Source organism: Vipera berus, assembly GCF_964194415.1.
Source record: "Vipera berus genome assembly, chromosome: 2".
Lineage (NCBI taxonomy): Eukaryota > Metazoa > Chordata > Lepidosauria > Squamata > Viperidae > Vipera > Vipera berus.
Window position 1 is genome coordinate 179,615,256 of NC_138203.1, and position 12,382 is coordinate 179,627,637.

General features: G+C 40.4%; 1 protein-coding gene across 1 annotated transcript in view; it reads right to left on the minus strand.

The window, feature by feature from the left end:
* The window catches only part of DNAH9 (dynein axonemal heavy chain 9), a gene marked incomplete at both ends in the record, with an annotated part of 232,762 nt that overhangs the window by 78,359 nt on the left and 142,021 nt on the right, over positions 1 to 12,382 (minus strand). Inside the window, 2 exons of the mRNA XM_081320420.1 lie at positions 8,508 to 8,696; positions 11,660 to 11,779. Of these exons, the coding sequence (XP_081176546.1) occupies positions 8,508 to 8,696; positions 11,660 to 11,779 (309 nt within the window). The remainder of the gene's footprint in view (positions 1 to 8,507; positions 8,697 to 11,659; positions 11,780 to 12,382) is intronic.

The following is a 12,382-nucleotide window of genomic DNA, read 5'->3' on the forward strand; positions in this document are numbered from 1 at the left end:
CCTCTTCTTTTGCCTTTATGTAAGAGATACCAGTCAATGACTTTGTTGTTAGCTGCGAAGTCATGTCCGACCCATCACGACCCCATGGACAACGTTCCTCCAGGCCTTCCTGTCCTCTACCATCTTCTGAAGTCCATTTAAGCTCACGCCTACTGCTTCAGTGACTCCATCCAGCCACCTCATTCTCTGTCGTCCCCTTCTTCTATTGCCTTCAATCTTTCCCAGCATTAGGCTCTTCTCCAGTCAGTCCTTCCTTCTCATTAGGTGGCCAAAGTATTTGAGTTTCAACTTTAGGATCTGGCCTTTTAAAGAGCAGTCAGGGTTGATCTCCTCTAGGACTGACAGGTTTGATCGCCTTGCAGCCCAAGGGACTGACAGGAGTCTTCTCCAGCACCATAGTTCAAAGGCCTCAATTCTTTGGCACTCAGCCTTTCTTATGGTCCAACTTTCACTGCCATACATTGCAACTGGGAAGACCATAGCCTTGACTATACGCACTTTTGTTGATAGGGTGATGTCTCTGCTTTTTAGTGTGCTGTCTAGATTTACCATTGCTTTTCTCCCCAGGAGCAAGTGTCTTTTAATTTATTGGCTACAGTCCCCATCTGCAGTGATTTTGGAGCCCAGGAAAATAAAATCTGTCACTACCTCCATTTCTTCCCCATCTATTTGCCAGGAATCGAGAGGGCTGGATGCCATGATCTTGGTTTTCTTAATGTTAAGTTTCAACCTAACTTTTGCACTCTCCTTCTTCACCCGCAACAAGAGGCTCTTTAGTTCTTCTTCATTTTCTGCCATTAGAGTGGTATCATCTGCATATCTTAGGTTGTTGATATTTCTCCCTGCAATCTTAATTCCAAATTTTGATTCATCTAGCCCTGCCTTGCGTAATTCAATGAAGCTATGAGCTATGCCATGCAGGGCCACCCAAGACGGACAGGTCATAGCCGAGAGTTCTGACAAAACGTGATCCACTGGAGAAGGAAATGGCAACCCACTCCAGTATCTTTGCCATGAAAACCCTATGGACAGTACCAAAAGGCAAAACGATATGACGCTGGAAGATGAGCCCCTCAGGTCGGAAGGCGTCCAGTATGCTACTGGGGAAGAGCAGAGGGCTAGTACTAGTAGCGCCAGAAAGAATGAAGCGACTGGGCCAAAGCCGAAAGGACGCTCAGCTGTGGATATGTCTGGTGGTGAAAGGAAAGTCCGATGCTGTAAAGATTTTTTCTCCATAGGAACCTGGAATGTAAGATCCATGAATCAAGGAAAGCTGGACGTGGTCAAACAAGAGATGACAAGACTGAACATCGACATCTTAGGTATCAGCGAACTAAAATGGACAGGAATGGGTGAATTTAATTCAGATGACCATCAGGTATACTACTGCGGGCAAGAATCCCTCAGAAGAAATGGAGTAGCCTTCATAGTCAATAAAAGAGTAGGAAAAGCAATACTGGGATACAATCCTCAAAATGACAGAATGATCTCAGTTCGAATCCAAGGCAAACCATTCAATATCACAGTAGTCCAAGTCTATGCCCCAACCACCGGTGCTGAAGAGGATGAAATTGACCGGTTCTATGAAGCCCTACAGCACCTTATAGAACTAACACCAAAAAATGATGTCCTTATCATCATGGGGGATTGGAATGCTAAAGTAGGAAGCCAAAAGATAACCGGAATAACAGGCAAGTTTGGCCTTGGAGTACAAAACGAAGCAGGGCACAGGCTGATAGAATTTTGTCAAGAGAATACGATGGTCATAGCAAACACTCTTTTCCAACAACCCAAGAGACGGCTCTACACATGGACATCACCAGACGGTCAACACAGAAATCAGATTGACTATATGCTCTGCAGCCAAAGATGGAGAAGCTCTATACAGTCAGTAAAAACAAGACCAGGAGCTGACTGTGGCTCAGACCATGAGCTTCTTGTTGCAAAGTTTAGGCTTAAACTGAAGAAAGTAGGGAAAAGCACCAGGCCAGTCAGGTATGAATTAAATCATATCCCCGTTGAATATACAGTAGAGGTGACAAATAGATTTAAGGAATTAGATCTGATAGACAGGGTGCCTGAAGAACTATGGACAGAGGTTCGCAACATTGTACAAGAGGTAGCAACCAAAACCATCCCAAAGAAAAAGAAATGCAAGAAAGCAAAATGGCTGTCTGAGGAAGCTTTGCAAATAGCTGAGGAAAGGAGGGAAGCAAAAGGCAAGGGAGAAAAAGAAAGATACGCCCAATTGAATGCAGAATTCCAGAGAATAGCTAGAAGAGATAAGAATGCCTTCTTAAATGAACAGTGCAAAGAAATAGAAGAAAACAATAGAATAGGGAGGACCAGAGATCTTTTCAAGAAAATTGGAGAGATGAAGGGAACGTTTAATGCAAAAATGGGCATGATAAAGGACCAAAATGGCAGGGACCTAACAGAGGCAGAAGAGATTAAGAAGAGATGGCAAAATTACACAGAAGAACTATACAAGAATGAGCTTAACGTCCCTGATAATCACAATGAGGTGGTCACTGACCTCGAGCCAGACATCCTAGAATGTGAAGTGAAGTGGGCCTTAGAAAAGCTGAGCAACAACAAAGCTAGTGGAGGTGACAGTATTCCAGCTGAGCTATTCAAAATCTTAAAAGACGATGCAGTAAAAGTGCTACACTCAATTTGCCAGCAAATTTGGAAAACTCAACAGTGGCCACAGGATTGGAAAAGATCAGTTTACATTCCAATTCCAAAGAAAGGCAGTGCCAAAGAATGTTCAAACTATCGCACCATTGCACTCATTTCTCATGCTAGTAAAGTTATGCTTAAAATCCTACAAGCTAGACTCCAGCAGTATGTGGATCGAGAACTACCAGAAGTACAGGCAGGATTTCGAAGAGGCAGAGGAACTAGAGATCAAATAGCCAACATACGCTGGATCATGGAGAAAGCTAGAGAGTTCCAGAAAAACATCTACTTCTGCTTCATTGACTATGCTAAAGCCTTTGATTGTGTGGATCATAACAAACTGTGGCAAGTTCTTAAAGAGATGGGAGTACCAGAACATCTTATTTGTCTCTTGAGAAACCTATATGCGGGCCAAGAAGCAACAGTGAGAACTGGACACGGAACCACTGATTGGTTCCAAATTGGGAAAGGTGTCCGGCAAGGCTGTATACTGTCGCCTTGCCTATTTAACTTATATGCAGAGCACATCATGAGAAAGGCAGGGCTAGAGGAGTCAAAAGTTGGAATTAAGATTGCTGGAAGAAATATCAACAACCTAAGATATGCAGATGATACCACTCTAATGGCAGAAAGTGAAGAGGAACTGAAGAGTCTCTTGTTGCGAGTGAAGAAGGAGAGTGCAAAAGTTGGGTTGAAACTAAACATTAAGAAAACCAAGATCATGGCATCCGGCCCTCTCAATTCCTGGCAAATAGATGGGGAAGAAATGGAGGTAGTGACAGATTTTATTTTCCTGGGCTCCAAGATCACTGCAGATGGGGACTGTAGTCAAGAAATTAAAAGACGCTTGCTCCTCGGGAGGAAAGCCATGGCAAATCTAGACAGCACACTAAAAAGCAGAGACATCACCCTGTCAACAAAAGTGCGTATAGTCAAGGCTATGGTCTTCCCAGTTGCAATGTATGGCAGTGAAAGTTGGACCATAAGAAAGGCTGAGCGCAAAAGAATTGAGGCCTTTGAACACTGGTGCTGGAGAAGACTCCTGCGAGTCCCTTGGACTGCAAGGCGATCAAACCGGTCAGTCCTAGAGGAGATCAACCCTGACTGCTCTTTAGAAGGCCAGATCCTGAAGCTAAAACTCAAATACTTTGGCCACCTAATGAGGAGGAAGGACTCACTGGAGAAGAGCCTAATGCTGGGAAAGATTGAGGGCAATAGAAGAAGGGGACGACAGAGAATGAGGTGGCTGGATGGAGTCACTGAAGCAGTAGGCGTGAGCTTAAATGGACTCCAGAAGATGGTAGAGGACAGGAAAGCCTGGAGGAACATTGTCCATAGGGTCGCGATGGGTCGGACACGACTTCGCAACTAACAACAACAACAGCCCTGCCTTTCTCATGATGTGCTCTGCATATAAGTTAAATAGGCAGGGCAACAGTATACAGCCTTGCCAGACTCCTTTCCCAATTTGGAACCAATCAATGGTTCCGTGTCCAGTTCTCACTGTTGCTTCTTGACCCGCATATAGGTTTCTCAAGAGACAAATAAGATGGTCTGGTACTCCCATCTCTTTAAGAACTTCCCACAGTTTGTTGTGATCCACACAATCAAAGGCTTTAGCATAGTCAATGAAGCAGAAATAGATGTTTTTCTGGAACTCCCTAGCATTCTCCATGATCCAGCGTATGTTGACAATTTGATCTCTAGTTCCTCTGCCTCTTCGAAATCCTGCCTGTACTTCTGGTAATTTTTGATCCACATACTGCTGGAGTCTAGCTTGCAGGATTTTAAGCATAACTTTACTAGCATGTGAAATGAGTGCAATGGTGCGATAGTTTGAACATTCTTTGGCACTGCCTTTCTTTGGTATTGGAATGTAAACTGATCTTTTCCAATCCTGTGGCCGCTGTTGAGTTTTCCAAATTTGCTGGCAAATTGAGTGTAGCACTTTTACTGAATCATCTTTTAAGATTTTGAATAGCTCAGCTGCAATAGTGTCACCTCCACTAGCTTTGTTGTTGCTCAGCTTATCTAAGGCCCACTTCACTTCACATTCTAGGATGTGTGGCTTGAGGTCTGTGACCACCTCATCGTGGTTATCAGGGACGTTAAACTCATTCTTGTATAGTTCTTCTGTGTAATTTTGCCACCTTTTCTTAATCTCTTCTGCCTCTGTTAGGTCCCTGCCATTATGGTCCTTTATCATGCCCATTTTTGCATGAAACGTTCCCTTCACCTCTCCAATTTTCTTGAAGAGATCTCTGGTCCTCCCTATTCTATTGTTTTCTTCTATTTCTTTGCACTGTTTATTTAAGAAGGCATTCTTATCTCTTCTAGCTATTCTCTGGAATTCTGCATTCAATTGGGCATATCTTTCTTTTTCTCCCTTGCCTTTCACTTCCCTCCTTTCCTCAGCTATTTGCAAAGCTTCCTCAGACAGCCATTTTGCTTTCTTGCATTTCTTTTTCTTTGGGATGGTTTTGGTTGCTACCTGTTGTACAATGTTGCGAACCTCTGTCCATAGTTCTTCAGGTACTCTGTCTATCAGATCTAATTCCTTAAATCTATTTGTCACCTCTACTGTATATTCAACAGGGATATGATTTAATTCATACTTGAGTGGCCTAGTGCTTTTCCCTACTTTCTTCAGTTTAAGCCTAAACTTTGCAACGAGAAGCTCATGGTCTGAGCCACAGTCAGCTCCTGGTCTTGTTTTTGCTGACTGTATAGAGCTTCTCCATCTTTGGCTGCAGAGCACATAGTCAATCTGATTTCTGTGTTGACCGTCTGGTGATGTCCATGTGTAGAGCCGTCTCTTGGGTTGTTGGAAAAGAGTGTTTGCTATGACCATCGTATTCTCTTGACAAAATTCTATCAGCCTGTGCCCTGCTTCATTTTGTATTCCAAGGCCAAACTTGCCTGTTATTCCGGTTATCTTTTGGCTCCCTACTTTAGCATTCCAATCTCCCATGATGATAAGGACATCATTTTTTGGTGTTAGTTCTATAAGGTGCTGTAGGGCTTCATAGAACCGGTCAATTTCATCATCTTCAGCATCGGTGGTTGGGGCATAGACTTGGACTACTATGATATTGAATGGTTTGCCTTGGATTCGAACTGAGATCATTCTGTCATTTTGGGGATTGTATCCCAGTAATGAGGGACGCGGTGGCTTAGTGGGTTAGGACGCTGAGCTTGTCGATCAGAAGGTCGGCAGTTTGGCGGGTCGAATCCCCGAGTGCCGCGTAACAGAGTGAGCGCCTGTTACTCGTCCCAGCTTCTGCCCACCTAGCAGTTCGAAAGCACGTAAAAATGCAAGTAGAAAAATAGGGACCACTATGGTGGGAAGGTAACAGCGTTCCGTGCGCCTTTGGCGTCTAGTCATGCCGGCCACATGACCACGGAGACGTCCTCGGACAAGCGCTGGCTCTTTGGCTTTGAAACGGAGATGAGCACCGGCCCCTAGAGTCGGAAACGACTAGCACGCATGTGCGGGGGAACCTTTACCTTTACCTTTTTATCCCAGTATTGCTTTTCCTACCCTTTTATTGATTATGAAGGCTACTCCATTTCTTCTGAGGGATTCTTGCCCGCAGTAGTATACCTGATGGTCATCTGAATTAAATTCACCCATTCCTGTCCATTTTAGTTCGCTGATACCTAAGATGTCAATGTTCAGTCTTGTCATCTCTTGTTTGACCACGTCCAGCTTGCCTTGATTCATGGATCTTACATTTCAGGTTCCTATGGAGAAAAAATCTTTACAGCATCGGACTTTCCTTTCACCACCAGATACATCCACAGCTGAGAGTCCTTTCGGCTTTGGCCCACTCACTTCATTCTTTCTGGTGCTACTAGTACTAGCCCTCTGCTCTTCCCCAGTAGCATATTGGACGCCTTCCGACCTGAGGGGCTCATCTTCCAGCGTCATATCATTTTGCCTTTTGGTACTGTCCATAGGGTTTTCATGGCAAAGATACTGGAGTGGGTTACCATTTCCTTCTCCAGTGGATCACGTTTTGTCAGAACTCTCTGCTATGACCTGTCTGTCTTGGGTGGCCCTGCATGGCATAGCTCATAGCTTCATTGAATTACGCAAGCCCCTTTGCCACGACAAGGCAGTAATCCATGAAGGGGTCAATGACATAGAAACCTCAAAGAACGAAGCCTGAAGCAGACAAATCTGACAACTTGGTAAAGAAGGATTTGATTATGATTACAAGTTTCTTTTTAGAAGAATGTAATTAACACATTCACACATCTGCTGTTCTGCTGCAAGGCAATATTCACAGTTCTGAGAAGATGCAAGTCCTACATGCCAGTCCACATTGAAGCCATTCAAGCACTGCTAGAGCATTAGGGACTAAGAGTCATTAATGGTCTTTCATATCTTTTCAATCAAGAAGTGATTGCTCACTGCAATAACAACATGTTAAAATAGTAATTTTATTAAAAATTAGAATTGCAAAGGTACGGTAAAAACTAATACACACTAAATAAATAAAGGATAAAAAGAAAAAGAAGAGGCATGAAAGAATAATACAGAAAAGAAAAATAGAAAAGAAAGAAAAAATATAGTAAAAAAGAGAAAGGAAATATATAAAGAAATGTTTTCCCCCTTCATTACAACAAGTATTAACAATTTTAGTAACTGATCTCCCCATAATCCATCTCGTATCTATGAACAAATCCTTAAAGCTTCGTCATTTTAGTTCTGATCAGCAAAAGCCCATTAAGGTTTGTTTGTTTGTAAAATTTATTGGCCATCCACTTTACCACAGGATAACTCTAGGCAGCATTACCAAGATTACCAGAGATAACAGTATATCAATTTTAACCTTGACCAAATAAAACAACTTTATATTCCTTCCCTTTATATTTAACAACCTTGAGCTTTACTCTCTTCAAATAAAGTCTTAGAACTTGATTTTTTTTCATTTTTTATTTGTCCCTTCTCATAAAATTCTTCAAAGCTTTAATAATCTTGTAAATCTAATGTAGAAAAATTGTCCACTCTTTTGGTTTGTTATTTCTATACTCCTTTTAATTACTAAGAGATCAGTCAGTTTCTTTTATATGTCCAGTGTAGGTTCTTTCTCCATAGTATTCTTATAGCCTGTTATTTTTAAAAGTACTTTCAGATCAGTCGCAATATTGTCAGGTAAAACTTGTTCCTCTTTCATAACATATTTTAAACAAAGTCTGTCCATAAAGGCAGATGACTTAATAGACAATATGAAAATTTAACTTATGAGTCCATTGTTTACAAATCCTTCAATTTGTCCAATAGTAAAATATTTTGCTTCACTCTTTACTAATGTCAAATTTCAGTGTTTCTGTTTTAATTGTAATTTTTAGATCCTAACCCTAACCCTAAACCTGCCAGTCTTCTCATGAGGAACAATTGTAGGAAGCCCTTGTGGGCTATCTCAATTCCTCTCCTTACCTAGAAAGCAACTGCAAAAAGCCAGTACACTCACCCATATTTTATTCTGCTATTGTTGTCAGCTCCGCTTTTAGCAAAGCTGTCTTCAGTTCATCATGTCTTCCACCAAAGAGCAAGAACATATTACTTTTGGCATTGAGTCACAATATAAAAGATAGAAGCCAGAAAGTGGGAGAAAAGAAGTGGAGGAAATACCCTTCATTCCCACAGAAAACAACCTACTGTATGTAAATGGAATGTCTCACTAACTATTAATTCAAAACAAGTTTTGGCAACTCAGCTGAAGAAATATTTCTCAATACCATCATGGCCAACAGCAGTAGCTAGGGCACTTTCAAAAGAGAGGCATGAGGAAATATAACAGTTGCCTTCTGCTCACTTTTAGCTGCTTTAAGTATGGTTTCCATGCATGATCCATCAGCTCTTGTCTATATTTCTTGCTGAAATAACCCAGGTAGGAAACAAAGGCAGTAATCAACAGGACATCACCACACAATGCGTCTTCTTGCAGTTTGAAATCTCTTACTGAATCAGCCCATCTCACATTTTCAGAGGCCAGGCCCCCAACCTAAAAAAAACAGGTAAATTTGGTTTCATTTCATGCCTGACTATTCTCTGTAACTTATACAGTTGTTCTACACGTTCTCCTTATAAAAATAGCACAACCCTCTATCTATCATCTGTCTGCTTGTCTCTCACTCTGTCTGTCTTCATGAGCAAATCCCTACCTGATATTACCTGATGGCCATAGAACTTCCACCACAAGAATCATTGTGGAAATGGTAAAGGAACAAATATTGCTTAAGAAAAGAAGAAAGGGAAGGAAGAAAGAAAGAAGGGAAATAGTTTTTTGGTTTCAATAATCTTCTATTCCTAATCCACAGTAAGGCAGCAATTTTAGAATATATGTATCCCCTTAACTAGCCAATACACTTGCTGTGAAGGTATGGAAACATCTTACATCCTTATTGGAACTCTATGAATCTCCCTTAGGGAATCTATTTCATACTGTTACAAAAGGGATGAGTCAGGCAATTTAAGAACATAATGTGTTTTAACACCTGTAACTTTGTCTCTTGGAAAATAAGTTTCTTTTTTTTTAAGCTGGACTTTACAGTTGAGTTAAATAAAATCGCAGCTGTTAGCAACAGAATATTTAAAACTCAAAAGGAAGAAGTCGTACAGAAACGTTTCCTCTTCCTAACCCTCAATGGAAAAAGGTGGCATATCTTTATCCATAGCAATGACTGAGTAACAGATATACAGTAGTTGGACCATAGGAGCTGAATTGGACCAAAGGAGGCAGACTGTACCTCACAGTCATATACATAAAGTCAGAATATCAAGATATCCCTGATTATGTCAATTTAGATGTCAAAACACAAGGTTGGTCCTTGTTCTCCTAGCCAGAGTGATAAAGTATGAATCTTCTTACAGATAAACATTTGGATAAATAATCAAAAAACTTCAAATGCCAGTTCTGAACCAGAGAGAAAAGCATTTACTAAAATGTAGAAAATTCATCATAAATAAAGATGCACAGAATAATGTTCAAAATTGCCCATGTTAATATTTAGCAGAAAGGCACAACTATACCACACTGTGGCTCCTGCTTAATCTCTGGTCTATCAGGATACCCAATTTACAGACATCTTGTAATTTTATGTTGCTATATTTGTAATTGTCTTTATATTTCTATTTTTATTGCATTATAAGTCACCCTGTATCACTCTGGATAGTGAGACAAACAGAATATAAATTGAATAAATAAATTCTTCCCACAAGTAGTACTGCCAAGCCAGGTCCCACTTATCATGTACAAAAAGATCTGGTTTTCCCCACCTAGGTGCCAGGTCATTTTGACAAAATTAACGGAAAAGGGCATCAATCATGTTCCCATGGACAAAGAGTGAAGTTTAAAAATATGAAATCTAAAACAGAAAAAATGGTCTACAACCAGACTACAAAATGAAAGATTAAATTTTAGCAGCTCTGCGTTGTCATGTTCACTTTCCATGCTAATTCTTTTTTCCCCCCTGATTTCAAATTTTAACTGGCTCTTCTGTGACTGACCTCTTCTGCAACAGTTGCAGCCTAAACTCCTATTCCTCTCTAAATAAATGTAAACACAGATGTGGAAATCATTAGCTATGTTTATTGGCAAAAATGCACAAGGGCCTAAGATTTGTACTGAAACATATGATGGGAAAGATTTCAGACATGGTACTTGTGTTAATTACTCACAGAGTACTATTCAACTATGCGACATTTTGTGTTCAACTTTTAATTAGGAAAACTCTAGCTTAAATTCACTATGACATCCTTTATGGCAAAAAGCCAATCTGAGCTGTAGTGGCAGGTAATTCCATTGCATTAATAACACATTTTACCAGAATATCTTCAAGCATCTTGAAGTATTTCAAAAATAATGAGAGAAATAAAGTACCTGGTAGAATACTCTTAAATCTCATACATTGGAATTCACAGACCACTTAAACCATTGCCCTTGCAGTTAGACTGGCTTCATTTCATTAAAAAGCAATTCTTATGTTCAGGCTGGAAAAAATTGGTAGACTGCAGCAGTAGTTTTATATACCCTTGTAGCTATGAATTGTGATCCCAGCCTCAATTACAGTTGGTTAGTAAATTTAGAGGACACTGCGTTGTCAGTAGACGGAAGGTTACAGCACTAGGGATTGAAAATCACTAGGAAGCCATACAAAACTGTCCATCCAACAGCAATTAGTTTAAACTGTTTGCTATTTCTTACTCAGGAAAGTGTGATCTTTTGCATAATATAAGGTTATTGCATGGTACACCTGAAAGAGACTTATTCCAAAGTTAAATGGGAACAGTGGTTTTTAAAATCCTGTATGCTCATTAAAAATGCAAATTAAAACCTTCCTGTCATGCCAGCTGGAACTGATGCATGATTATCATGCTGTTAAAAAGCATCACAAAATTAGCCATACATTTGTATAAATGATTAAATCTATAAGAGAAAATTTAGAAGAGTATTTATTGAAATTATTGCCCCTCACTTTGAAGGGTAGGCAGGGTTGCATATTTGTGATCATTTTCAAGGCAGATCTGTCCATCGCTCCTATAAGATGTATGTGCTATCACTGAAGCACTGTTCCTACTAAATGCATTTCCACTATCTTTAATGCACCTTAAATAATTAGTACTGAATCTTTTTTATGTACTCTCATGAATTAGATTCCTATCATCCTTTTCTTGCTCTGCTGCATGCCAATTCATTGGAAAAGTAGGGAAACTTAGCAGTTCTTTTCTTTGCCAGTACTAAAGAATGAAAAAAAATACAAATTAAAATTCCAAACAGTATAGAAGTCCAAACTACTCCCTCATGTAGATTTAATTTAGAAATACTTACCTTTAATTTAGACTTGGAGTCCTAAAACTTTCCAGACTAACAAACGCTTCTAGCTTTCTCTCCATCCATTAAGACCAAGAAAGACATACTTCAAGAATCCTTCTAACCCACTGGAAGCTTCAGCCAATGATACTCACCAGGCGATTTGCAAGGGAGATGGTATTTGCGGTGGCTTCTGCATCTTGCTGACATTTCAGCTTCTCCACAGTGGCCTTCTCAAATTTGGCTGTCAGCCTTGCCAGGTTTTCATTAAGGTACTACAGTTGGGGGTGTAGGGGAAAGGAGGAAGCCATATCACAGCATAAATATCATGAAACAGTACAATCTCAATATACACATCAACACATTGTAGCCCCTGATTTAGAAGGCACTGGACTTTTTGCTCAAGAGGACACAGGTAATTCAAAAAGTGAATAATTTCATTATTAATAAAATAAGTCAACCAAGTGAATTCACTTTATGGGGAAGAGTGACACAGTTAGCCTACAAGGCCATTCAGCTGTGAACACATTTAAAACCTCGATGTATTAAACTTTTACAGCAGACAGCTAGCACTTATCAGCACTGATAGGTTGCCCCATCATAAGTATAGGCCATCAACTATTTCTGGAGGACAAGAACAGATATGAAATATGCATATGAAATAGTATTTGTCAAATGTAGCTGTCCAGTTTCTCTTCTCACGAATGGAATGAAGGTGAACATACATGTCCTAGGACAGGGGTAGGCAACCTTGGCTCTTTTATGAGTTGAAGTCCACGAGTCATAAAAGAGCCAAGGTTGCCTACCCCTGTCCTAGGATAATGTTGCAGGATCCAATCTGGGTTGGTCACCGGAATCAGAGGTTTAGTCTTCCGAGC